Consider the following 27,365-nt stretch of genomic DNA (forward strand, 5'->3'; position numbering starts at 1 on the left):
GCTGCGAGCAGCCGGCCGAGTCATGGGCTGCGACGGCCGGGTGTCGGGGTTGCTCCGCCGCAACCTGCAGCCCACGCTCACCTACTGGAGCGTCTTCTTCAGCTTCGGCCTGTGCATCGCCTTCCTGGGGCCCACGCTGCTGGACCTCCGCTGCCAAACGCACAGCTCGCTGCCCCAGATCTCCTGGGTCTTCTTCTCGCAGCAGCTCTGCCTCCTGCTGGGCAGCGCCCTCGGGGGCGTCTTCAAGAGGACGTGAGTGTCGCGCCCGCGCGCCCCTCCACAACCCCGCAGCTGCGACCACCTGCCCTGCTGGGCTGGATCTTAGCCCAGGGGCTGCCTCCCTCCCCCACCACAAGCTCTCCCGGAAAACTCTCCCGGGACTGAAGGTGACTTCTGGGCAATGTATTTGCCTTCACTCACCCCTGAAAGAGCTTAAAACCGTTCTGCCCCTGCTCTCCATGCCCACCAGCCAAGAAGTGATGGAATGTGCAGAGATGCGTAGGACCCTTATTTCGCGGCTCCTCTCGAGGTTTTGTAGCCCCAGCACTGGAGGTGGAATTGGCACTGAGATGGGAAGACAGTTGGTGGTGCCAGTTCAGGGAGCAGTTCTCGGTGACATGACTGGCCTGTGGGTTTGAACAGGCACCCATTGTTGGCTCTACTAATAGTAGCTCCGCATCAATTGGCGCAGGTGGTGAGGCCCCTGGGGTCTCCTGAGGGAGCCAGGACACGGTTGCAGCGCTGGCCTGCGGAGGTTGAGTCCTTGTGAGGGCCAGATAGAGAAATATAAAGCTTCTCATCCATCCTCTATCTCTGGTGCCCAGGGTCCCCTTCTGTACCCCTCTACCTTGTTACTCCTCCCTGGCCTCTGCCAGGACAGAGCTCTGATTTCTCTCTCTGGCACTCGGAATGACACCCTTTGGGTGCCGCGCAGAGTGTTATTGTCCTGGCTAACTTATAGGAGCCCCTCTTCCAGAAGGGCAGCAGCCTTCCGTCTCTGTTCAGCCAGGAGCAGAGAGAGACCTAGAGCTGAGGCTGCTATGTGGTCCTCCTCATTCCACCTGGATCGTAAAACCACCGTTGGGAGGTCTATCGCAAAAGAAGTAATTTAAAAAACCGGGTGTAGGGGCCATTCTGGGCCCGAGGGCTCTAAGTGCTTAATCCTCCAGCTGTGTGTGCAGCGATAGGAAGATGTAGTACAGATGTCAACATAAAGTGGACCCCAGTCGAAGCAATCCAGAGCCTGCCATACCTCAGTAATTGGAAAGTGATGGTTTTCATTTCCTCCATATTCTCTTGCAAATGCAAGAATTTTCCTAAGCAAGTCTTGTACCTATCAGTGGTTTTTGTTGTTGTTGTTTTATTTTGTTTTGGTTTTTTTTTGTTGTTGCTTTTTGAATTTTTTTTTGTGGGTTTGGGATAGGATCAGATATACAGGAATTTTAAAGACTTGTTCAACCTAGAAAATTAATGAAGAGAAAGAGGGAATATCTCTGACTGTCAGAGGAGGGGGGTCTGTTGTTGTGTGGGGGTGCTGGGCGTGTGTCAGGCAAGCTCCCTGCTTCTGGGCCTCACTCCTGACCCTCACGGATATGAACTGGAGAAACTCTCCTTCCTAGGATGTTTTAGGAACACATGTAGTGCAAACAGGAGGGTGAAGGAGGATCATTCTAAGCAGCAGGCTGGCAAGCCTGCTTTTCTGAAATGGGAAGACATACACACCCAACTGGGCCATCTCTCCCTGATTTTGCCCCTGTCTCTAAGTTCCTTATCCACCAGGGCTTGGAATAGGCGTCAGAGAGAGCCCTGCAGCAGGAAACCACGGCCATGTCAACAATAGTTACTAAACCATTGTGCAAAAGGCCTGTGCCAGGGCTATTCTTAGTTCTTGTATCAACCCATTTAATTTTTACTACAGCCCTGCAAAGTAATAATATTGTCTCTGTTTTATACACGAGGAAGCAGAGGCATAGAGTGGTTATGAAATTCATTTAGGTGTGGTAATCCCAGCTCTCCGGAGGCTGAGTCGGGAAAACCTTGAGTTGAAGGCCAGCCTGGGCTACATAGCAAGACCTTGTCTCAAGCAACTAAAACAAAACAAAAAAGGAAAAGGAAAGAAAGAAAGAAAGAAAGAAAGAAAGAAAGAAAGAAAGGAAGGAAGGAAAGAGGGAAGGGGGACTTTGTCCCACATTGCACAGTTCCAGGGTTTGCATGTGGGCGTTTGTCCGCAGTCCTAGGTGCCTTGGAAGGGGTTCCCGCTCTGTTGTGACAGCTCTGTAGCTAAGGTCTATGCAGGAGATGGAGACGCATAGATATCCTGTCGGTCTTCATGAACTGAGTTTTCTTGAGGTCCAACAGTCCCTGGGAAGGCAGTGTGGACCTCTGGGCTCTTCCAGAGCCAGGCAGGGCTCTCAGGGTTGGCCCTCACAGCTTCAAGACCAAATGTCACCAAGAACTGTTTTCTTTGATACAGAGCAAAGCAGGGTTCTGGTGGGGAAGAAGGGGAGATTCTGAGTGTCTGCAATGATGGCCCCCACCTGGCTAAGTCTGAGCAGTCTCCCCATTCCCACCCCCCACCGAAGTGAACAGAAGCCTAGCCAATCCTGACGTGGCCTCTAAAGTGGGGAGCACAACCTCCCCGTCTGTTGAAATGCTAATGTCCCTGCAAGGAAGTGCTTTTCAGCTTAAGTGATTACCAGTCAGTGCGCCAGGCTGGCACTCTGAATGGGGGATTGCCTTAACCAATCTCAGGGGCCAGCTGAAGAGAGGGTGTGGGGGGAAGTGACACACAGATGCTTTGCTTTAGGGTTCTGCTTAGGTCCTATGCCCTGCCTAATCTGAGGGCCCTGGGCCACATGGAGCCTTCTAGATGCCTCTGTAGGGCAAGCGTTGGAGTGGCACCTCAGGGCAACACCAGCCTTCCTCCCCTACTCTTAGCAGAGACAAAGAGCTTGGCCTTTAAAGAAGGCCATCTGCAGGGCCAGCAGAGGAGGAGCAGCCACTGGAACCTGAACTGGAGCCTCCCTAGGAAAATCTTGTTTAGCGCAAAGAGGAAATCTAGAGAAGAGGCATAGAAAGCCACGTGGCTGGCAGGCTGAGGAGGCATGCGATTGACAGGACTGGTAAGGGGTATTTAAACAAAAGACTGGGGTTTTGTGGGACCTGTCTAACCATCCGTCAGCTGGAAAACCCCTTTATCTCAGGACATCAGTAGATTGACAATCTAAGATCGCCAGCATCTCCCAATCTCCCCTTGGCTTCTCCCCTGCACTAAGTGGTCAGAGGGCTGGATAGCTACACATGCCAATTGACACCTTCCTTATCTATCTTTTTAAATCTAAGTCCCTCTTATCTTCAAGTCTCCTGCTGCCTAGACCCAGCTAAAAATCCCTCCTGCAAACCCTTATAGCAAACTGAGTCTTCACACCTTCCTCATAGCCAACTCCAAGGCCACTTGCATCTCAAGTCACTGGCCCCTTGCAGACCCGGAACGCAACACCTCCAGTTCCCCTCTCTGGGCTGGGCTCTAACTGACCTCACTTCCAGAAGCCTCTGTTTGTCCCTTCAACAGCTTGTCCACCATGTGCCCGGGTCTTACTGGGGGTTCAACACCAGAAATGTTCTTGTGTAAAAACATCTGAAAGCCAGGCATAGGGGTGTAAGCCTATAGTCTCAGTCCGTGGAGACGGAGATAGGAGGATGGAGATTCATAGCTGTCCTTCACTACATAAGGGCTTTGAGGCCAGCCTAGACTCCCTGAGAACTTGTCTCAATCAAAATAAGACAAGAGCAAAGCTTCAGCATGGAGTTAGCATGAACCCGACAGTTCTGTTCCTCAGTCTACGCTCAAGAGAAGGGAAAACATTTGCCCACACCAAAATGTGTACCTGGATGTGCACAATAACATTACTCATCATAAATAAGTGGAAATAAACCAGATTTTCACAAGTAGGCGGTTAGGTAAATGAAACGATGCATAAACAAAGGGGCAGGCAAGCCTATGGGGCCGTCCTTACAAGGGTGTCTGGTGCAGCCAAAGTTCTAGTCCTGAAATGGCCAGTCAGGAAAGACCACACAGGGAATAAGACCGTTCACATGGGCTGTCCAGCACGGAGTGACAGAAAGCCTCATAGAAAGAGGTAGGAAGTCACCTGAGGCTGGAGATGGTTTGGAGAAACACAGGGGTCACTGCTGATGGATGGAGGATTTCTCTCTGAGATGACAGAAATGTTTTTAAATTTAAGATACTCCCAGCACTTGGAGTCTGGGGGTGGGGGCGGATTTAAACAGGGTGGGGGTGGGGATGCTGAGGCAGGAGGATTGTGAGTTCTAGGAAAACCTTAGCTATATAGTGAGACCCTGTCTTACAAAGACAATAAGCAAACCTCAAAACTTAAACTATGGTAATGGTTCACTATTCACGATATGAATAAAAACAAACATTGAGTTATATACTTAAATAGGTGAATTTTATAGTATAGAAACCATATATGGTTTCTATAGTTTTAATTAAAGCATCTCAGAACTCATCCCATGAGTTAATTCATTCATCAACAAATGCTCCTTGAGCCACGCTCTATTTCAGGGCTGAGGGCACCAGACAAGGTCCCTGCTCTTCCTAAATGTCCCTTCTGGAAGGCAGTGTGTGATAGTGGAAATAGAACAGGGAGAGAGGGTGACGGAGCTGTGGGCTACTCTAGCTAGGTGCCCAGGGCAGACCACTTTGGGGAGGTGACATTAAGAACTGGCTCTTATCCGGGCAGTGATGGTGCGTGCCTTTAATCCCAGCACTCACGAGGTAGAGCCAGATGAATCTCTGTGAGTTCAAGGCCAGCCTGGTCTGCAGCAAGAGTTCCAGGACAACCAGGACTCTTTCACAAAGAAACCCTGTCTTGAAAAACCAAAAAAGAAAAAAAAAAGAAAGAAAGAAAGAACTGCCTGTTGAGAAACAGGTCAGGTATGTCAGGAACTGGGGGAGAGGTGTCTAGGCAGACAGACCTAAAGTTTGGCTCTAAGGCACTTCGCAAATGTTCAGCACCCAGAGAGACACTGGGGCAGGGTGCAGCAACAGCCTGGGTCAAACAGGGCAGTCCTGCCTCCCCAACATGGGCCAGGAACATCCATATGGAGGCTTGAGGTGACTGAGGTATAGGGAGCCCTTCTTGCCCCCACCAGCCTGGCTTGAGAGAAAATTGCCAACTGATCCTAGATCCTAGAAAGACTTTCTGTCCCTCAAGGTAGGTAGGTGAGGCTTCTCCTGGGACTTCCACCAAATCTGTCCCCATCCCTTCCCTGAGTCTTCTATAGAAAGAGAACCGGGAAAGGTGAGGTCCCGAGCATCTTGCCACAGAGAGGGAGAGCAATGGTATCCCAGACCCTGGGGTGATTCCAGCAGTGTGGAATTAGGCCTCAACAGAGTTCTTTCCCAGCTGCAGACAGAGAGCAGGAGAGGGCTCTGCCAGTAAAAAGCCATGCAGTCTTTTCAGGGCACCAGGTGCCCAAGGCAGGGACACACCAAGGTGGTCACATGTGTACCTGACAACCAGTGCTGAGAGGGGTTAGAGCAGCTCACTCAAGGTCACAGAGCCAAAGTGGCCCAGCAGGCAATGCCTCCGTAATCACAGCCAACTTGAAGGAGGATGCCAGGGCCCCTCCTTCTCTCCACTCCCATTTACGGCTTCCTGTGAAGTCATTAATAAGTAACTTGACCATTTATCAGGCTTTCTGGCATATGTTTCTTAGGCCCTGGAGGAAAGAGATTCATTTAACATTCATGTCTGAGTTCCAGTGGAGGGCAGGCCAATGGTGCTCTTCTGGATGTTGGCCTCAGTTGGGCGTCAAGCCCCTGGGCTCCGTTCCACACTACTGTCTTCCCATCTAGACCTCGGCTTCCTGGTCTGTAAGGTGAGAAGGTCCCTAGGTGCTAGCTGAGCTGCTCTCACTGGAACACACTGTGTGGCCAGGAGGTGGGCTGCTGGGGCACTCCTGGATCAGCCTACGAGGATCACTCATGAGAAAGGTGGGAAGGCGCCTAGAGCTGGCACATATCCTGGGTCCAGCGCTGCAAGGAGAACTGGATGAGAACTGGAGAGGGAACCGCATGAGGCCTTAAGATGGTGCACTTGGCTATCCTCGGTTAGAAGGGAGGAAACCGAGGTTCAAGAGGGGAGAGGTAGTAACTTGCCACGGTCACACTTTGGGCAGTATCAGAGGTGAGCCTTGAACCAAGTGTTTTCACCACACAGTCCGCTGCATCTTTGATGTCAAAAATCTTTTTAACGTTACTACTCTGTAATCTCCAGTTACCCACCTTCCTGAAAGGGATTTAAAATCGGCAGTGCATATACTTTAGCCTGGCCCCGGGAGCCACGTTCCATTCTGAAGGATTTCTGGAATGTCTGCACAAAGCCCTGCAACACCTGCAAGAGTGAACCGCTGGTTCTACTCTCAGGACAAATGTGGGGTCAGCCTTCCAGACTCTGGTAGTCAGCTTAGACTCCAACCACAGCCCAAGTCCTGGCAGGAGACAGAGGGAAGGGATTTTCCATGTCTGCTTCCTCCTAGCCTGGGTTCACTCATGAGTCAAATGGGCACAAGCATGAGGTCCACCTCCCAGTATGCTCAGCTCACGTGTACCACTGTGGATGAATGTCAGTGGCTTTTGCACACGTGGCAACACCAGGCCTTACCCTTCCTTCCCTTGCCTACCTCCCCGTGGGTTCTTCTGTCACAGCTCATTGGTCTTAGATTCCATGCCCTCAGGGTTTTGCGAGAAGCCTGAGGGCTGTACTGGACCACTTCCACACAAGCCGTACCCCAGGACACCTGATAGACACACACTAGACACACAGTGTGGCCACTTGCCCAGGTCTCATCCAATTGTTTGGTTTCTTTTGCATTTTTGATAAATGGTCTCGCTGTGTAGCCCAGGCTGTGCAGAACTCTCTGTCTTCCTCCTTCTACCTCAGAGTGCTAGGAGAGCTGCCATACATAATGAGTTAATTCCTCAGAGTATTTGTACTTGGCCTGTGTGTGAGGTTGGGGTAACGGGTTGGTGAAGGTACATAGAAGTGACCTTGCTATTCCTGAAGTTGGTCTGCAAGAGGTTGCCTGCCTGTCTTAGACAAGGAAAGGAGGTGTGGGAGGAGAGAGAGGGTGGAAAGTTAAGGTCTGCCATTTTCGTCAAGCCTTGGGTGTACCGACATCCCCTCTGAACTGGGTCCGGAGGAAGAGTGAGATGTGGTGTCACGGGGCAGGAAGCAGGAACACAAGCAAGCACCAGATTAAGATAGCTGGGTGGTGAGGGCTGGGGACTGTCAGAGCAGGGACCAAGGGACAGCTGCAAAACTGCAGCCACATTGCAGCCACCTTCCCTCTACCCTCTTCAGTCGGGCCTTGAAGCAGTCTACCCCCAGGTTCTGAGTGGGAACAGACATGGGTCATGAACAGTAATCTCCTCAGCAGATCAGCCTGGAAATGAGAAAATAACAAAATAATGAACCGCTGCTATCAACAGAACTCCTCTGATAAAGGCTTTAATCGGATGCAAGGAGATGAGGTGGCTGAGTGCCCAGGGGACCAGAGTCGAGTGCTGGCATAAGACAGTCTGCTCCGCCTCTGGGGGTCCCCTCTGCTCTTCCAGTGTTCTGGAATCACCCCTCTCCCTTTTCATAATCTGAGGACATGCTTCCACAGCCTCCAGAACCTTCTTGTTGCCCAAGCTCTTCCCCCAACCCAGCCTATTAGCCTATAGAGTGGTCCTAAACACAGAAGCCTGATCCTGTCACTAGGCACTTGGTTATAAGGTAGAACTTCCTGCCAAAAGGATTTTAACATCCATCTCTCATGGGGATAGCCCTCCGCATGTTCTGATGTCTGTCTGAACCGGGAACTGCTCAGACTGGTCTCTGTAGGGATAGCCCCTGACCTCTGTCCTTGAAGAGGCGTACTGAATTAACCAGATTCTGTGCTGTAACTTTGCTCCTCGCAGCTTGGCTCTGTCTGGAAAGACAGCTCTTGTCAATTTCTGTGTGAAGGGTACACGTAGCTTACCTGGCCCTACTCTTGCCCAGCTGAGGACTTCCAGGCTCAGGCTCATCCCGGATCCCCAACCCTTATCTGTAGATATCCCTTGAAGATGCTCAAAGGAGCCTCCCTGGGAGGGACAGGAATATTGTCTCACAGAATTGCTTAAAGTGGATAATTTAAGGTTTTAGCAACATAACGCGGTAGCTGGGCTTAGTGAGCACCAGTACGACACCAGGCGTCCTCATGGCAGCCATCAGAGGCTATTGCTGCACCTAGGACGTGCTTACCCACCTGCCTGCAGTCCACAGCTTGTGAGCAGTTCCCTTCCCACTGGGCAGAGCAATGGCTAGGAGCAGGGGCCTTCCAGGGAGGCTCTGGGCTCCTCTGCTGACTCCAGCTCTCCCCTGCCCAGCCTGGCCCAGTCGTTATGGGCCCTCTTCACCTCTACCCTGACCATCTCCCTGGTATTTGCTGTCATCCCCTTCTGCCATGATGTGAAGGTATTGGCCTCGGTCATAGCGCTGGCGGGCCTCGCCATGGGCTGCATCGACACCGTGGCCAACATGCAGCTGGTGAGGATATACCAGAAGGACTCAGCCTTCTTCCTTCAGGTGAGCTGCTCAGGGGGAGGCTGGGTAGTGGGCAGAGCATAGGGAGCTCCCAGGCCGTCCCCAGGGATGGTGGTGGCTCAGCCTGTCCTGATCTCTTACTAGCTGGGCCACACACCATCAGTAACCTAATACCTGGGTTTGGCTTTCTCCCTCTCTCCAGGGGTGATCTCTGCCTGCCTTGTTGGCCTCTCTTAGGAATCCCGATGTTAACTAAAGTTCTCTAACGAGGAAGGGCAGTGTTACTGAGGGCTCAGGGCTCGCTGTCCGTTCTCACATCTCTCTGCTCCTTTCCTCTTTCCTTCCAGTCATCCAGCATTTGTGGCTGTTACCAAGTACCCAAGGAAGCAAGCTAAGGGAAGCGAGTTAATTTTGGCTCACAGTTTAGGGGGATACAGTCCACGATGGGGGAACGGTGTGGTCAGGAGTGGCTCAGTCCTTGGCACCAACCAGGGAACAGAGAGGGGAATGCCAGGTTTTGGCTGTCTCCTTTTCCTTTTGTGACTCAGCCTTAGCCCCCAGCTGATGGAATGGGGTCACCCATATTTGGGGTGGGTCTTCCCTCATTAGTTAAGCCTCCCTGGAAATGCCTTCACAGACATCCCCAGAGGGGTGCTTTCCTAGTGCCCCAGGTGTGTCTTAGTCCAATCAAGCTGGTGAAACTGATTTCTGTAACAGGTGCAGCACCAATGCCAACAGAGTTGGGGAAGGGAGAGGGGGAGGAAGGGTTGACTCCTGCCACACCAGTTACCCCAGGTATGGAGTGTGGGGCAAGGGGGCTTTTCTCGACATTCTTCCTTCTCTCTCCTGCTTCCTAAGTCTTCCTCCCAACTCTCGGGCCAGGCAGGGGGACCCTGGCTGGGACTCCAGGTAAAGGTGAGGGGAGGTTGCACCCTCTGAAAGCAAGTCCTGAAGCAGGCTGAGTGGTACCCACCCCCACCCAGGTCCTCCATTTCTTCGTGGGCTTTGGTGCTCTGCTGAGCCCCCTGATTGCTGATCCCTTCCTGTCAGAGGCCAACTGCTTTCCTGCTAATAGCACGGCCAATGCCACCTCCAGAAGCCACCTGTTCCATGCATCCCCGGTCCTGGGCCAGCATCATGCAGCAACCCAGCCTTGGTCAAACCAGACGATCCCTAGGCCACCCCCAAAGGATTCGACCGAGAACCACGTATCCTATGCCTTCTGGATCATGGCTCTCATCAACGTAAGTGTCCCTGGGGCAGGTAGGGTAAGGAGCTGGGGGACGATGCAGGCCTCCCAGTCCAGCTTCCCGGCACAGAATCTTCAGACCCAAGAAACATGCCAGGGCCCCGTGGTGCGCAGTCAGGAGAAGTGACCTGTAGGGATCATCTCCAAAGTCCCTCACTGTGACTTTGTGTTGGCAGTTCTCAAGAAAGGAAGGCTCTGGCTATGTTTACACAGTGAAAATCAGGATCAGCTTCCAAGTTCTCTGAGGCCTGTGGAAAAATCGTTTCTGTTCCTCCATAACCAAGAGGCCATGGCAGATAGTGGCTTCTTCTCTGGGGTCCTTCATCACTGATGGGGATCTCCTGGGCCTTGCGCCTTGAGTTCCTGCTTCCTGTGGTAGAAACGACAGAGAGACTGTCCTCGTTTGGTTGTTCTGTGACCATAAGCAGCTAAAGGGGAAAAGGGTTTATTTTGGCTTATGCTTTATAGTCCACGATGGAGGGAAGCCAGGGCAGGAACCTGGAGGCAGGAACTGAGGCAGAAGCCATGGAGGAACACTGCTTGCTGCCTTGCTCCCCATGGCTTATTCAGCTTGTTTTTTAAAAATAATTTATTTTTATTTTATGTTCTGTGGTGTTTCACCTGCATGTATGTCTGTGTGAGGGTGTCAGAACCCCTGGAACTCGAGTTACAGACATGTGTAAGCTGCTATGTGGGTGCTAGGAATTGAACCGGGGTTCTCTGAAAGAGCAGCCAGTGCTCTCAAGGGCTGAGCCATCATCTACCCAGTTCCCCACTCCCCGCAGCTTGCTTTTTTAAAGCAACCCAGGACTACCTGCTTAGGGGCAACACCACCCACATCAAGCATAAATCAAGAAAATGCTTCACAGACATGACCTCGGGCCAATCTGATGGGGCATTCTCTCAATTTATGTTCCCTGTTTCCATGGGACTCCAGTTTGGGTCATTAACAAGACACTAAACAGCACAGAGACCACTAATCCCAACCAGCTTAGCCACTCAGGCCCCCTTTCATGCATGTGGCCAAGTCAGTGGTGATTCTGGCTTCCACCTAGAACCCTCCGGTGCTCTGCACCTCAAGAGGATCCCCTGTGAACCCAGGGGAGATTGTTGGTCCCCCACCCACCAGGCTTGGGCGTGACCGCTCAAGCCGTCTTAATGACCAGGCCTCCTGGTTTGGGCCCATCATGGACTGGAAGTGAAGATTTTCCAGGTGGCCAATAGCCTGGCTGTGGGAGAGAGTCCCTGTGTGAGCCTCCTCACTTTGGCCCAGGGCCTCTCTGCCGTAGGCCTTCCCCGTCCTCCAGAGGCCGTTGGCTACTGTGCTGCTTCAGAGGAATGCCTGCATAAAGGACCGAAAGGGCCCTAAGCCCCAACCATATCAGTGCTGGGCATGCAAGAGGGGTGTCACACCTCACTGGCCCGAGGTCCTGATAGGGAACTGAGAGAGGCCTAGTCTGCTCCTTTTCCTGGGCTGGAAAGTCAGTGATGCCCTCAGCAAAGTACCACTTTTTCTCTCTCCTGTCCCTTTTATATCCGTGGCCACCATTTTGGATCAAGGCAGCTTTGAACCTGCATCCCTGCTTAGGGAAGGATCCCTGCTATGACTCTGCATGCAGGAAGCCCTGCATAGGCCCAGGGTCTGTTCTCCCCACAGAGGTGCAAACTGGCGAGGTTGCTTGCTACAAGATTTCCGGGAATTTCCCTATTTGTGTGTGTGAACATAAATAGCCCGCGGCCGAAGGAATTACAGCAGTAGATGGACTGGCTTCCTTATGCTCACACACACACACACACACACACACACACCTGCCTGGCACTGGCTGGTCTTCAGGGTGGCACTGGTGTCCCCGAATGGGATTCCTGTAAAAGCGAGGTATGTTCCTGCCAGCTAATCTGTTGTGAAGCTGTTCCCTTCACCCACCTCCTTAGGCCTCCCAAGTGCCAGGCCTGGGGTTCAGCTGCTTCCCTTTGGCTTTCTGTCAGGCTTTCTGCTGGTGAGGCCTCCATGCCTGCTTCCTGCTTCCCCAGTTGCTGGAGGGAGGGCTGAGTCTCCCCAGCACAGAGACACAGGTCTCTTGCTATGCAGGTCTCCGTGTGTGGCTTTATAACCTCCAAGGGCTGTTTGAACTTGACCCCGTTGTTGTAAATTGTGAGTTGGGGTTACACTTGGGGTGCCCTGGGCTGATCTTCAGCTCCTGCCATTTGAGTAGCAGAGACTCCAGGTGTGTGTCAACACACCTAACTGTGACCTTGATTGCCTTTTGAGTGTTGAAATAGGCTCTCAAGAGCACCGTAGGGAGGTGTCAGTGTGGGGTTGGGTGGCTTTTTGTCTTCAGACTGGTGTGAGCATCTTTACAGCCAAACCAGGAAGAACAGCAGTTAGATTTCATAAAGTTTCCTGGTAGTGAAGGTGATTTGGCCTGAGCAGGAACACCTGTGGGAGGCAGTGGCCGCTTCTCCAGGCAACCTCAGAAGTAGGAGGAGTTTCCTGCTGGGTTAGGGAGCACCTTTGGGACTAAATGGCTCCGTGTGGAGAGCAGAGAGCTGGGCAGGGGGAGGGGAAACAGACACTTTCCCATGCCTGTGTTTTCTAGCTTAGTCATCTAGCTCCTAACAGAGCTCAGTACCCTCCAAGGATACAGCATCACTCCAGCAGCCCAGAGGTAGGAACATGCATGTAGGCTGGAATCCGAAAACCAGTGCTGGCCGTGTGGGGGAACCCTGCACTCTCTGTGTCTAGTCGACCCCTCAGGTCTCCTCTAGTCCTAACAGTATGTGGCTGCATAATAACTTTGAGCCTCGTTTGTCCCATCTGGAAAATGTGATAACAAATCTTTTCAGCACGTTTTCCTCACCCCTTGATTGTACCAGGATAGAACCCAGGGGCCTCATGCTTGGTAGACAGAGCTGCATCCTCTGCCCCCTAATCACACCTTCAAAAACGACATGATGTATATGAGTATTTTGCCTGCATGTCAGTGTATGTCGGGTGCGTTTAGTGACTACGAAGGCCAGAGAACAGTGTCAGATCCTCGGGAACTAGAGTTATGTACAGTTGTGAGCTGCCGTGTGGGTACTGGGAACTAAATCTAAGCCCTCTGCAAGAACAGCAAGTGCTCTTTCCAGACTGCCACCCCCCTGTCACATTTTATCTGGCTGTGACACACAGAAGCGAGGCACAGTGCTGTAGCAGTATAGGGAGTAAGGGTGTTAGTAGCCAGTCACCCGGCACCTGGCCTAAGTAGTCAGGACCCTTGTAAGTCCAGGCTTTGAAAGGCTTCCCTATCTCCTGTGAGAAATAGGTGTGGCCAAGGCCAGCAGTGCTCACACCAAGCCTAGATGGTACGCAGATGCCTGCCTCGTGGGCTGGCAAAGGCTCTTTGGTGAGGTGGGCACCTTGGACTGTGAGCCTGCCGCATGGACCACATGTAGCAAGCCAGACCCTCCTGCCCCCTCTATTGCCCTCAGCTCCCAGTGCCCCTGGCTGTTCTGTTCCTGCTCTCCAAGGAGCGCCTGCTGACCTGTCCCCAGCGGAAGCCACTGCTCCTGTCTGCAGATGAGCTGGCACTGGAGACCCGGCCTGCTGAGAAGGACGACACCTCCTCACTGGCCCCCAGGTTTCAGTCACACTCAGGTGCGGGCTCTTGTAATCTATTCTGGCTGCCCTAGAAACCCCACACCCAGAAGATGAACCTGGACTGCAGGGCTAGGGATCAGGAACAATCTTTGGCCCTGGCAGTTCTTATAAGGTAAGTAAGAGATGGAGCTACCTGGCAGGAAGAATGGAAAGGGCAGATTGTCTCCATCCTCTCAACTCTCTCCCGGGTTACCTTAGGGGAGCTAGGGAGCCTGAGTTCTACCAGGAGTGGGCAAAGAATAGTGGCTGCTCCTCACAGGTACCTGAAAGCCGGGGAGGTAGAGTTGGCAAGCAGTCCCTGCCGATTCCCCTAAGTAGGCAAGCAGAGGGGAGGTAGCAAGGGTTGACTTCCCCGCTCTTCTGTGCCTCCTTCAGGGCAGGAGGACCTGTTCAGCTGCTGTCAGAGGACGAACTTCCGGGGTGCCCCGTGCTCTTTCTTTGCCATCCACATCACAGCTGCTCTGGTCCTCTTCATGACGGATGGGATGATGGTGAGCCTTCCTCCGAAGCATGCTCTGCTGAGAGGCCTCTACCCTGGTACCCAGTCTGGACTGGCAAGAAGAGAAAAGCACAGGGGGTCCGCAGAACTTCGCCTACAGAGCAATGAACCCGTGTCCTGCCTATCTCCTACAGTGGTCACAGCCCGTGAGAACCAGGAGTCTGTTCTGTTCCCACCAATCAGTGTTATTGGTGAATTCTAGAAAGGGGCCTGTCTGGTGTTTTGTTTATTTTATTTCCAATTCTATGTGGCCCAAGATTTTTCAGTTTTAGTTGCTTTGCTCTGTTTTGATGGAATGTAGCCTAGGCTGGCTTTGCACTCTTCGTCCTTCTCCTAAGAGCACCATGCCTGATTGTGACCCACAGTTTTGACAGCTCACAGCCCTGTTGCCCTGTGAGAGGCCACACTATATAAACTCCGGTGTGCTATCAATGGGGCTTCACAGACTAATGTCATAAACAAGCCACACTCCAGCCCATCTGTCCATCCAGTGGGTGACTCTGTTAACTCTATTTAGTGCCCTTTCCAGAAGTCTTCTAGGTTAGGGACGTCTTGATGGGCTGAATGATTGACTGCTGTAGGAGGGACATTCCTATTCACAAGCCCCAGCCTGCAGCAGACCGCTCTAGAGTGAATGTGGACCCCTCTCCTCTCTTTCTTTCATTTGTAAAGCAGGAGGTTAAGCCCTTTTTCTTCTAGCCAGGCCTGTCCATAGGGACCTAGTGACATCTCAGGTGCCCTATGTGGCACCATTTCCATCTTCAGCTTAGGTGTGAGTGTACCACATGATCTTAGCTCCCAGGGCATCTTGGGTTGAACCACTTGGGACAAGACCAGATGGCCTCTGCCCGCCCTCCCCAGCCTGTCCCAGCTGAGGCACTGGCGTGCCCAGTGAGGCTTGCTCTCTCCCCTCTCCACACAGGGTGCTTATTCCGCCTTTGTGTATAGCTATGCTGTGGAGAAGCCACTGTCTGTCGGACACAAGACGGCTGGTTACCTCCCCAGCCTCTTCTGGGGCTTCATCACCCTGGGCCGGCTCATCTCCATCCCTGTCTCCTCAAGGATGAGGCCAGCCACCATGGTGTTCATCAACGTGGTAAGTGGCCAAGCAGCTGCCTTTCCCTTCTTAGGAACACAGACTTTGTTTATTCCTGCCCTTACCACTGCCCGAGACATCTGTTCAGGACTGTATTCTGCTGGAACAGTAAGGAGGTAGAAATGGAGGAGGGGAGATGCCGGCAAGAGGGTGGAGATCAAGAAAGAGGAACCTGCTGTGTATCCTTGGCAGAGTTCCTTCCCCTGCCTGGGCCTCTGACTTTATGTCCTTAAACACTTCAACAGAAGAGACAGTGGGTAATTACTATGGCGTGGAAAGTGGCCCCTAGCTGATATCTGCCGGGATTTTGAGGGATGTAGGTCTCAGCCTTGGTCCTCCTGCACTTCTCACTGTGCCCAGCTGTTCGGAGCCCTCTCGCCGGTGGAGCAAGACTTTGGAGTCAATGCTTCTGGCCTGATTTAGGATTTGCCTTTGGCAGCTCTCCAGGAGAGTCTTGGATGGCCAGACTAGCATGTAGCCAGGCAAAGGAACTAGCTTGGCTGGGAACAGGGTCTGGGCCAAGCAATAGATAAAGGTTTGTGTCCTGATGTACGTCCATGTCACCATCTATGACAAAGGACTCCAGATTACAGAACCCTTAGGGTACATCTCTGTCAAACTTCCCCTGAGCCTGGGATCACTTCTGCGACATCCCTGCCAGCCTCTGTTTTAAAACCTCCAGGGATTGGGAACTCACGGCTTTTCTAGGAAATTCACTGAAAGAAAGCACTTCCTAAGCTGGAGTGATGACTGGGTAGTTAAGGGTACTGGCTGCCCTTCCAGGACCCAGGTTTGATTTCTAGTACCCATAGGATGACTAACAACGCTCTGTAAATCCTGTTCCAGGGGATTTGACGCCCTCTTGTGTCCTCCTCTGGCATTGCACACAATTGGTGCACAGACATATAGTCAAGCAAAACACCCATACACATAAGATTAAAAAATGAAAGAAAGAAAGAAAGAAAATGAAGAAACAAAGAAAGACTTCCCAGTTAGTGTGGTGGTGGTGCGTCCCTACAGTCTCAGCACTTGGGAGGTGACAGAAGGGTTAAGTTCAAGGTCAGCCTGGGTAACAGAGAGAACTCACCTATGAATAAACAAGCAGCAATTAAAATGCTTCTGACCATAGTCAAGGAGAGGTTGTTCACTCCTGCAGAATAGTTGAGAGAGGGCAGAACTAGGCAGAAAGGTTCTCGGACGTTTCATGGGGCAGGGTGTTCAGGACTTTTCTGTGTGAAGGAGGAAGAAAACAGGATTCAAAGAGGGGGCTACAGCGACCATGTGGATGGGGCCTCCATCACTACAGTGACATGCATACAGTAACTATAAAGAGAAAGGGGTTAGCCGGGCAGTGGTGGCGCACGCCTTTAATCCCAGCACTCGGGAGGCAGAGGCAGGCGGATCTCTGAGTTCAAGGCCAGCCTGGTCTACAAGAGCTAGTTCCAGGACAGGCTCTAGAAACTACAGGGAAACCCTGTCTTGAAACCCCCCCCCAAAAAAAAGAGAAAGGGGTCAGTCTGGCTCTCACTTTGGGGTGTTCTAATCTATGATCTAGTCTATGGGGTGCTGGAGTAGGGCTGGGCATATTGTTAGTGTCATAAGCCAGGGAAAGGGGCAGAAGGGAAGGGTAGGATTGCCACAGTCCCTTCCAACGACGTGCCTCCAGTGACCTAGGGAGTTCCCATGGGGTCAGGGTCCTACCGCCTGTAAGTTCAAGCTACAAAAATACCCTAAAGACCCAGCCTGTACTTGTGGGTCTTCTAAAATCCAAATGACTACACGGAAGTGCTCCCCCCCCCTCAGAGCTAAGTATTTCCTTTGCTCATTTCCTGTGCGTAAAGTCATCTTTGATGGCATCTTGAGGTGACTCTGCGCTAGTCTTTAACCAGTACACAGTAGCAGCTGACCACGCTGGGGGTTTCCCGCAGCCCACCAATCCTCTATCTCCTAGTCACCAGGTTGATGCGCCCAGCCTCAAAGGCTTCAGCACCTTGACAAACAAAGCAGCTTCTCACAGTTAGGTGCAGCTGCACAAAAAGGCGCTTGGCACTAGTCAGAGACTTTCACGGCTTCATGAGTTCCAAGTGTTGGGCCACCAGGGGTCAGGACGGTTTCAGCACCTCTTGTTCAGCGCCTCCAAAGTTCAGCAGACTCCGAACAATGCCTGCTTTGTTTCTGAGTTACAGGTGGTGTGGAGTCTTTTATTTTTCAGGGGGGAGGGGGAATGTGCTAAGGATGTGCTAGACTGCTGAGCTATATCAGTCCCTACAGCCAACACCTAAACAGGACTGGTGGACAGCAGAGAATGAATAGGGTTTTCAGTTAGCTGCTGGGCAGAGACAGACAGGTAGTGGAAACTCCGAGTTCAGTGGGGATCACACTGTCAGTGGTCCAGGGGATGGCTGTGTCTGTGGAGCAGTTTCCTACGTGTGTCTGGCTTTTCTGGACCAACATCATGGTTGTAAGGATAGTAAGTGTCCCTAGCATGGAGACATTTGAACCTTGTGACTGCAGCAAATGGGATGTGAATGGAGACCCCACAGTCGAATTCTGGTCATGCCCAGGAACTGAGCAGAGAGGAAGAAAGAATAAACAGAGCTATGGGTTCATTGTGCCAAAGAAATGTGTTATATTTGGAACCATAGATATACCTGTGACTTCTGCTTTTTTTTTTCTTTTTTGAGACAGGGTTTCTCTGTAGCTTTGGAGCCTGTCCTGGAGCTAGCTCTTGTAGACCAGGCTGGTCTCGAACTCACAAAGGTTTGCCTGCCTCTTGAGTGCTGCGATTGAAGGCGTGCGCCACTGCTGCCCAGCAACTTCTGCTCTTTTAACTTAATTTAGTAGTAGTAGGTGTGTGTGTGTGTGTGTGTGAGAGAGAGAGAGAGAGAGAGAGAGAGAGAGAGAGAGAGAGAGAGAGAGATGTCAGGAGGTATACCTGGACCATGGTATGTGTGTGGAGGCCACAGGACAACTCAGAAGAACTAGTTTTCTCTTTCCACCTTTATGAGGGTTCCAGGGTGTTGTGTATGGGTGCTTTGCCTGAATATATGTCTGTGTGTCTCTTGCCTGCCTGGTGCCCACAGAGGCAGGGGCAGGGAACATCAGACTCCCTGGAACTGGAGTTACAGCTGCCTGTGAGTCATCATGTAGGTCCTGGGACTCAAACCCAGGTCCTCGGAAAGAATAGCCAGTGCTCTTTAACTGCTGAGTAATCGCTCCAGTGCCTGCTTTTCTGGTTTTGTTTGGTTTGTTTGAGACAAGGTCTTACTGTGTAGTCCAGGCTGCTTCTAATTCATAATCCTCTTGCCTCAGACTCCTAAACCCTGGGATTATAGGTGTGCACCGCCATAGCCTGCTGCCTTTGTGTTTTTACCACATGAAAGAGGCCTTGAAGTTGCCTCTCCAAGGTGAAGGGACATGTTCATCTTTAGCCTCTATTTCCTGATGGCTTTTCCTCGGGGAGGAAGGGGGAGGGTGATTCTAGAACATCTCACTTCTGAGAGATCTTGAGGCAGAGCTAATGGGGTTCATGTGCTGGGGTCATTTGCCTCCTTTCTCCCCCAAGGTCTGCTGTGTCTCTGTGAAGGTCCCTTCCTCTCAGCCTGTCCAGTCCTTCATCTGCGAGTGGAGGAATGGGTCCGAGTCTGGCTGTGATTTTTTTTTTTGCATGAATTTTAGCTCTGTGTATTTATTCTCCTAGAAAGAGACATACAGGCACATCCTAGGACACGATTTGTTTTGTGGTGCTGAGGATCAAACCCAGGGCCTTGAGCACTCAGACTGAGTTCTCTAATGCTGATCTTCATGTACAGCCCCCAATCCAGGGATGTTTTCCCATCAAAGCTAGGACTTGGCAAAAAACAAAAACAAAAACAAAAACATGGAGTTTCTTTAGAGCGCAGAGCTGGGGCTGTAGCTCGGGGGTGCAGTACTTGCCAAGTGGGTACCAAGTCATGGGTTTGTCTCCCAGCCTTCAGGGTAGGGAAACCACACAGAAATCCTAGAGTAATCGAACATTTGTTGGAAGGTCAACACTTCCGGTCTTAAATCATTTCACCACCAGCCTTGCCATCCCCTTGCTAGCATCTGGTGTAAAGATGAAGAGTACAGGGTTCACGGGGACTGCCACTTCAGGGTTCCACACTGGGAGGCACCCAGCGTGGACCCGCTCCTGGGGCTTTGGACTCCCAGCCTTGTGCTGCTCTGCTTTCTTCCTAGTTGGGTTTCGCATAGAAATCACTCAACACTTACATAAAAAACATTTTTAAAAAGCATAGAAACTGGGTTATTTTCGTGAAACTCTGCCTGTAGGGCAGAGACTTGGCTGAGCCACAAAGATGTCTGAGCATGCAATCTGAGCTATCCATTTCTCATCTCCAGCCATGGGATTTAAGAGAAATCTAGGAGGCACCAAGCTGGTTGCCACCGCTATTGATCCTCCTGGGTGCTTGTGTTGGATTTCCAGAGGGTGGGGACCCAATGTCCACCACCCATACTGCTGGCTAATAAGCCAGCTTCCTCACTCTGGACCCTAGAACTCAGGTGTCAGGAGACAAGAAACGATGCTTCATAGAAGAATGGGGCGTTACCCCCCTCCACCATCAGGAAGGGGAATATTGATGACCCAGATTCATAGATTCATACCCTGGGGACCAGCAGTGCTTAGTCCCTGTGTTCACTGTATGCTGGGGGTGGGAGCGCGTGATTGCCCAGGTTGCAGTCCTTCCTGGACCCTGCACTAGCGACGTTGCAGGTATGAATTAGACCACAGGGTGGCGCGTGGGCTACACCATTCTCCTGGGGCCAGCGAGGATGCTCCTGCCTTTCTCCAAGGGGCCTTGTGCCCTCTCTAAACTGCCTCTGCCTCTGCCTCTGCTGTGACAGGTGGGAGTGGTGGTGACATTCCTGTTGCTGCTTATTTTCTCCTACAATATCATCTTCCTGTTCGTGGGGACCGCAAGCCTGGGGCTGTTTCTGAGTAGCACCTTCCCCAGTATGCTGGCCTACACTGAGGACATCCTCCAGTACAAAGGTGAGTGGCGGAGGAACACAGAAGCATGTTCTCTGCAGCTGGTGGCCACCTCCTCTCCTGCTCCCAGCTTGCTGTGGTATTCTAGGCCTGGACTTTCTTTTACTGGGAAAATTAAAACGTCCCCTGGCCTGTGAGAGCAGGCATGCTTGGTCACAGGTGTCCTGTCCGTGGCTTTCTGTGTGTCCTGTGTGTGTCCTTGTAGGCCACAGGGAAGTCTTGTGGCTTCCTCGTCCATCTCTCTCCTCTTCCTCGTAAACAATATGGGTCAGCTGACATATTGGCTGTCATAGTGTCATGGCTGTGTTTAACTTAGAAGAAAAACAATTCATGGGATAGGATGAGTTGAAGAATCAAGTGTCTTTGAGTTTCTGGCTTCTGGATCCTCTAAGTGGGGTTCAACACATGGCTGGAACACATCTCAAATCAGGAACAATTCTTTTGAATGGTGATTCAGAAGCAGCCTTGGCCTTGATGGAACTGAAGGCAGAAACAGCATCAGCCAGATGGGAACACACCTGTGTGCTACCGCGGACATCATGAAGAACAGAGGACATGCCCAGGAGACACAGTCCCTTCCCTCAGCTTATCCTGGCAGCAGGAAGGGCAATTCCCTGGGAGACCAAAGTTCTCAGACTCTAACTCAGGAGAATCAATTAAGTGATGGAACAACATCCAATGTCAGTTTTGAGAGATTCACTGATGTGTCAGTATGGAGTAAGAGGCTCTGCTGGATGACACTCAGCCCCATCTGCCTGTCATGTCCCACGGTCCACACTTAATTCAGCCTGTCTCATCATTTACTTGCTTGGCATATTTAATATTAATAGTGCTGCCCTTTCTGGTCACCTCCTCTGCCTTTGTAAGTCTGGACTTGCTTGTTGCCCCTCAGTCTTGTCCCCCTCTGACCCACTGGCTCAGCACTGGGATTCCCTGGAGTTCTAATCTACAACCAGAGCCCAGGCTCCTCTGAGTGGGATGCCACAGAGCAGGAGGTGGCCTGCTCTGAGAGCATCTAGGTATGGGAATGTCACAAGGCCACTCTCTGTGCTGCCATAGGGGGCCCTCTGAGTGACAGACCTGCATTCTAGCCACACTAAGGACTTGGAGTTCCTTGATGACACAGCAGTCACTTTGACCCATCATGCTTTGGCCATAACCACTCTCGATCTGGACCGCCTCCATCAACTCCCCTACCCTGTGCCCTTCCAGGAAGTATCTCTGCTCTTCACAGAGAGGAATGCCCACCCTCTTTGTGGCCCGCTGACTCAGGCCCATCCCTGCTGTGCAGCCCATCTCACAGCTTCTGTACCTAGGCTGTGTCCTCTCCAACATAGTCCCAGAAAGGGACAACAGAAAGTCTAGGCTTTAGGGACGTTGCAGACGCAAGCATCGGTCCCACCTCTGTATTTTCAGGTCAATGGCCTCCAGAGACCTCATTTCTTTCTTCTCATGAGCCTCAGTTTTCTTGTCTGTCGTATGGTGGCTTCTCTGTTATATGGTGGCTCACACCTGTAATTCTAACACTTGGGAAACAAAAGCTGGCAGATCTACGTAAGTTCTAGGCCAGTCAGTGCTACATAGTAAGACCTGATCTCAAAAAAGGAGGAGGAAGAGGGAAGAGGAGGGAGGAGGAAGAGGAGGAAGAAGGAAGAAGAGGAAGAGGAGGAGGAGGAGGGACGAAGCAGCAGCAGCCTCCTTCCTCTGCTGGGCTGGTTGAACCTCAATGGCAGAGCACTTGCCTTGCATGTGGAAGCCCTGGGTTTGCTCCCCAGCACCATGAAAACAACCCAAAGACAGATGCTGATCCCATAGGAATGAGCTGCATGGTAGAAAATGGAAAGCTCTTGGTTGATTGGCATCACTGACAGCTCACAGGGCTCCCTAGTTGCACATTTATGACACTATTGCTGGTGTGCAGAAGGGTCCCCGGGTGACTCAAAAGAACACACACAACAGTGGGGAGCCCTTGGAATTCAGAGAAGGGAGTGAGCAGCATGCAGTTTAGAAATCTGACAGGATGTGAGCTGCCCTGCACGGAGCAGAGGAAGGATGTGCAGGCACAAGCAGGACAGGGATTGACTTGAGGGAGAAAGAGCTGGAAGAAGGTAGAGCCCTCAGGAGATATGTCATCACTGGCCACGGTGCCACTGATGAGCTCTGGTATGTGTCAGGGAACCAGAGAGGCAGTCAGCCTCCTAGAATAGTGTCTGGTAGCCAAGAAAGACCATCAGCTAGTGGGGTCAGAATGTGCGAGGAACAGGGCACTGAGGGCTAGAGAAGAAGCTGCCATCCTACGCATAGGGACTGTGGAAGATGTACTTAAAGGAAATCTAAACTCAGGCACAACACATGAGCTGGCGGAGGGAGAGGAATCTTCCACGGGTCAGTAAAGGGCCGCATCCGAGAGAGGCCGCAACACAGGTGATGACGTCAGTTTATCCTGGTTGAAGGGTGGCTTGGGAGACAGAAAGTGTGAGAGACTGCTTTACAAACCACATAAAGCATTTAGACTTGTCCTGAAGTAGGGGGACCTGGCTTCAAGTGTCTGTCCTGGACCAGCATTCTAGAGAAGCCACGCAACTTGTCGAAGGGCACCTGGTGAGGGCTGTTATAACTGGCCTTGGACTTCAGGTTCTGACACTACGCTTATGCTCTGAAGGTCTTGATCTCTCTGGAAGGGCAGACAGTGGTCAGGCTGAGAAGAGTCCTGAATGCCAGGCTACAAAACTATGAACGATTGAAGGTTTGAGAACAAGAAAGAGACATATGAATAACCGGAAGGAGACAATCCTGAAGTAGTCACAGATCAGAGCCCTAGATGTCTTAACCCACAGTCCTCTCTTAGACCTTCCGGAGGCGTCCCAGGATGCTCTGGATTCAGATAGCTTCACTTCTGCATCCTTGGCTTGCTCTCACCCAACCTCCCCTTCCCGTTTGGCTAGGCTGTGCAACTACAGTGCTGGTGACCGGGGCAGGAATTGGCGAGATGGTCCTGCAGATGCTGGTTGGTTTGGTAAGTGGGATCCTCTTGGGGTGGGAGGACAGTGGTTGGGGAGCACTCCTCCAAGTAGATGAGAAGATTTGGCCAACCGCCTCTAAGTCCAAGCTCTCACTTCCTGAATCCCACCAGGCTGGAGCTAACTGTTTCCATTTCCACGCCAGCCAGACTCAAAAGCCAGGCCTCTGGATGTGGGATGCAGAGACCTTAATGACCGAATGCACGAATCCAAAGCAAACACGGCTGTCTGGGCCTGAGGCCAGGGGGCCCCATGAGAATGCTGTTGGCCCTCAGAGTCCAGATGGTGTGCCCTGAGTCTGGCAGTGTTCTTTATCCATCTGCCCAGGTCCATGTCTCCCAGTCTGTGGCCCTGCTAACCAGGACCCCCGCTCACGACCAGAGCCTGCCCTAACTTTCCTTCAACACACCCAAGTTACATTTGTTTCCCAGGAAATTAAATGTTAAAATCAACACTGCTTTCCTTGACTATCATACAGAGAGGCCAGGCTTTTTGCAGCATAGGACCCCAAAACACAAATAAACAGAGCAGCTTTCCCTAGGTCAGTTGGCTCTTAGTAACAGCCAGCAGGGGTGTGTATCTAGGCTGTATGCCCTCCAAAATTCCCACCAGCTCCTGGGGCCTCCTTTCTCTTCCCTCCATCCTGACAAAGGCGAAGAATTAATTTTGTTGTTCTCTGCATTAAAATGCCATGTCTGGGGTCTGATTTGATGTGGTTTCTTTCTTCTTTTTTCTTTTTTAAAATTTGAGACAGTTTCTCTGTGTAGACCTGGAACTTGCTAGGTAGACAAGGCTGGCCTTGAACTCACAGAGATCCACCTGCCTCTGGCATTAAAGGCGTGCACCACCATGCTGAACTCGCGCGGTGTGGTTTCTTAAGTTGGTGGCCTAGGAAAGCTCTATTTGCTACTTTGACATGTTCTAAATTTCCATAATAAAAAAATAAAAGATCCCTGACCTCCCCCACACACACCCCTTCAGCAAAGTTTCAGTTAGACCTATGGGTATAGAAACATCTCATGTGTTTGGAATTTCAGTTATCATATGGAGTTTTTCAGAAAGTTCTAGAAGATGGAACTGAAAGAGTATATGGGGTATAGACAGGTCCAACCCTGGCTTTAGAGCAGGACTTATGTCTTCACCAGACCTGTAACCTTGGGAAGATTTCCCCTACATTCTTGCGTCTGGTAGGATGGCCCCAACTTGACTGAGAAGCCTACCAGGGCCCAAGGCAGTCATTTTATTTCCAGTGCACAGTCACGTGGGAATTTAATGGCCACTCTTCTGTTCCTCTCTGGCAGATCTTCCAGGCCCAGGGCAGTTACAGTTTCCTGGTCTGTGGGGTGATCTTTGGCTGCCTGGCTTTTATCTTCTACATCTCGCTCCTGTTTTTCCACAGGATACACCCTGAACTCTCATCAGGTAAGGAGAAAATTTGTTTCTGCGCAGAGGGGGGGAAACAGTGGGGGTGGGGAAAGAATGTGATTTTCACAGTCAGAAGAGCAGTTCAGACCCAAGTGAAGTGCAAGGAAGTGTTTATTTTCCTACCGCTGCCCTTTCCCCTCTTCCTGCTTTCCTTGATTGTTCACGCTGGAGTCTGAAGGCAGCCGAGAGTAGAACAGGCTTACTCACGGCTTCCCTGTTAGCAGAGGGGCATGGACCATGAACCTGTCTTCCTGCAGTTCCTTTCACAGTGGATCCTGGGGCCAAAAGTCGAGAGCAGGAGAGGACAGAGCTTGCCTCCCTGGCTGGAGCTTGGCCCAGTGGCCTAACTGGCTACTTCCTTGCAGTTTGAGGTTTTGACTCTTGTCCAAATTGCTTCTTCAAAAAGAAATCATTTTGGCCAAATGGCAGGGAAGAGTTCCCTTGGGATAGAGACACTCCTAAGAATAGTCTCCCTCCTGAAGACCCCAGGCCAGGGTAGTACGAAGGCTATTTTTGTAACTCTGTATGTCCCTTGCCCAGGGACGTCAGCCATGCATTGTGCTGTTCTTAGCAGAAGGTGCCCAAGCAGAACCAGCGTTCTTTCTGTGAAAGCAGAATACATACAACACACACACACACCCCTGAAGAACTACTGCCCTCTCTTGCTAAGTAGCCATGTCCACTCTGCAGCCAGGCATGGTGGCACACGCCTTTAATCCCAGCACTTGGGAGGCAGAAGCAGGTGGTTCTCTGTGAGTTCAAGGCCAGCCTGGTCTACAGAGTGAGTTCCAGGTCAGATGGGACTGTCTCAACAAAACAAAACAAGACAAAAACCAACAAAATTAACTATACAGGTCCAACAGGAGAGAAGACACCCTAGCCCCCGGAACTATAGAGGCCCAGCAGGAGAGAGAACTGCCCAACCCCCAGAACAACCTCTGATATGTGAAGTAGTGGCTACTGTCTAGGCCAGTCTTATACAGTGCTTCAGTGCACGTGTAATGAGGATGGCTCGGCAAGATGAGGGTGCCGGCCACCAGGACTGACACTTCTGAGTTCAGTCCTGGGACCCCCAAGGTGGAAGGAGAGGACTGACTCCTGTAAGCAGGCCTCTGACCTCCACACAAACACATGCTCCCCCAACACACACACACACACACACACACACACACACACACACACACACAAATATCCCAATACAGACTGTGCAGAAGAAGGTGAAGAACGAGAGGAGGAGGAAGGAAGAAGGAAAAAGAGGCACGCCATTCTGTCAAATATCCAGCGACTGACAGCCCCTGTGTCTCCCTCAGCCCCAGGCTATAGTCTTGGCTAGCTGCCCCAATCAGCACTTCACCAGAACTTGGTCTGACTTCCCACCGTGTGTGTGCTACAGAGCCCCAGAACAGCAGAGAAGCAAAAACCTAGTTCACTCTCTAGAGTGAGCTGTTGCGGAGCAAGCTGGGGCCACCCACATCTGCTACCTGTGCTGTTTATGTTTTCTTTCGTAGTCCTTATCCAAGACAAACCCCTTGGCGTGGAGAACCCTGAGAGCTACCAGAGGTGAAGACCTCAGCCTCCTGAGCGACAGGGTGACCAAACTGACACAGGAGGCCAAGGGTCACAGAGGAGGTCTCTCCTGCCACCTCACTTTTTATCTTTTCCCTTCACACTTAGCCAAGAAGTTGGGTCCTGTTCCCTGAGTGTTGCCTGGACAAATCAAGCACCTGCCTGGCACTTGAGTGTCTTCTCCTCTGGTTCAGACTTACAGCCCACAGTAACCAGATGGGAGGGCAAAAGACAGCGCTCACATCTCCCCGTTCCATCACCCTGTGCATGGGCTACACTCTGGGTTTGAGATCACTTTTAGTTGAGGTTTGACAAAAATGCCGAAATCATAAAACTTAATCATTGCTAGGTGTAGATATATTTAGATATATTTTAAATTAATCAAAACCCTCTGGCATGTTGAAAAGGATTTACCCATGATCCAAAGTCCCTCGCATTACTCCTGCAGAAACCAGGAGGTCACTTGTGTCCTAAGACAGCAAAGGAAATGCTGAATCTTGTTTTGAGACCCTAGGTCAGCGGCACACGGGGCTAACTCAGACCAGCTTTAAAGAAGCCGACTGTTAAATTTTCATTTTGAGAGCTAGTCGTGCAGCCATGATTTCTAAGTAAATTAATTTGCAGCTAAACGAAGGTAATACTCAAGACACCACTTTCTAATTTTACATGGCTGATGCTCCTGAGGTCACTGTGTCTGTGACACAGAAGGGGTGGTATTTCTGTGTGACAGCTCCTCTCAGCTGCTCAGTGACAGTCCGAGGTCAGCCATGGCACAGAAATGGCAAAACCTACACATCGTGACCGTGTCCCCCCTCCCCGGGAACAGATGGTTTTACCAGCATCGCACTGATAATAAGCAAGGTTTAATTGGTTCAGAAAGCACAAGGAGAATGAAATGGACATCCTGTTTTTCTTTACTGACATCTACAAGGTGCAGAAGCAGTACTGAGAATTTTAAAAAACAGCTCATTGACATTTTGTACCTTTTATAGAGGAAAATTTTATACGGTGTCAAAGTCTTTTTTTTTTTTTTTCATAAAAATCTAGGCCTACTGAATAATTCAAGCCATGCAGTATACAGAGAGCGGTGTCTGTCAGGAGTCCGCAGTTCTATACAGAACACAGAGGGTTAGTAATGCAGAGAATGCAAGAATGCAAGAATGCAGGCTCACCAGCCTGGACAAGGCTGAGCTGTTACAGACTTCTGGAAGGAATGAAACATTCCTGTACATTCTCTGTGCGTA

At 51.2% G+C, this 27,365-nt stretch overlaps 1 protein-coding gene across 1 annotated transcript; it reads left to right on the top strand.

The window, feature by feature from the left end:
• Window positions 1-26,763, top strand: Mfsd4a (major facilitator superfamily domain containing 4A). Its single transcript, XM_038349834.1, has 10 exons — window positions 1-252; window positions 8,441-8,639; window positions 9,581-9,841; window positions 13,318-13,483; window positions 13,862-13,977; window positions 14,908-15,081; window positions 19,966-20,113; window positions 23,056-23,126; window positions 24,432-24,552; window positions 26,064-26,763. Exons 1-10 carry the CDS (start codon window positions 23-25, stop codon window positions 26,117-26,119), a joined length of 1,542 nt encoding a protein of 513 aa, XP_038205762.1. The 5' UTR covers window positions 1-22; the 3' UTR covers window positions 26,120-26,763.
• Window positions 26,764-27,365: the final 602 nt, after the last annotated feature.

The sequence above is a fragment of the Arvicola amphibius genome, chromosome 12, assembly GCF_903992535.2.
Source record: "Arvicola amphibius chromosome 12, mArvAmp1.2, whole genome shotgun sequence".
Classification (NCBI taxonomy): Eukaryota; Metazoa; Chordata; class Mammalia; order Rodentia; family Cricetidae; genus Arvicola; species Arvicola amphibius.

Coding starts and splice junctions, on each gene's coding strand:
- Mfsd4a (XM_038349834.1), top strand. CDS start 23: ATGGGCTGCGACGGCCGGGTGTCGGGGTTGCTCCGCCGCAACCTGCAG. Junction 8,640..9,580: donor ACTCAGCCTTCTTCCTTCAG/GTGAGCTGCTCA, acceptor ACCCCCACCCAG/GTCCTCCATTTCTTCGTGGG. Junction 20,114..23,055: donor GGACATCCTCCAGTACAAAG/GTGAGTGGCGGA, acceptor CCGTTTGGCTAG/GCTGTGCAACTACAGTGCTG.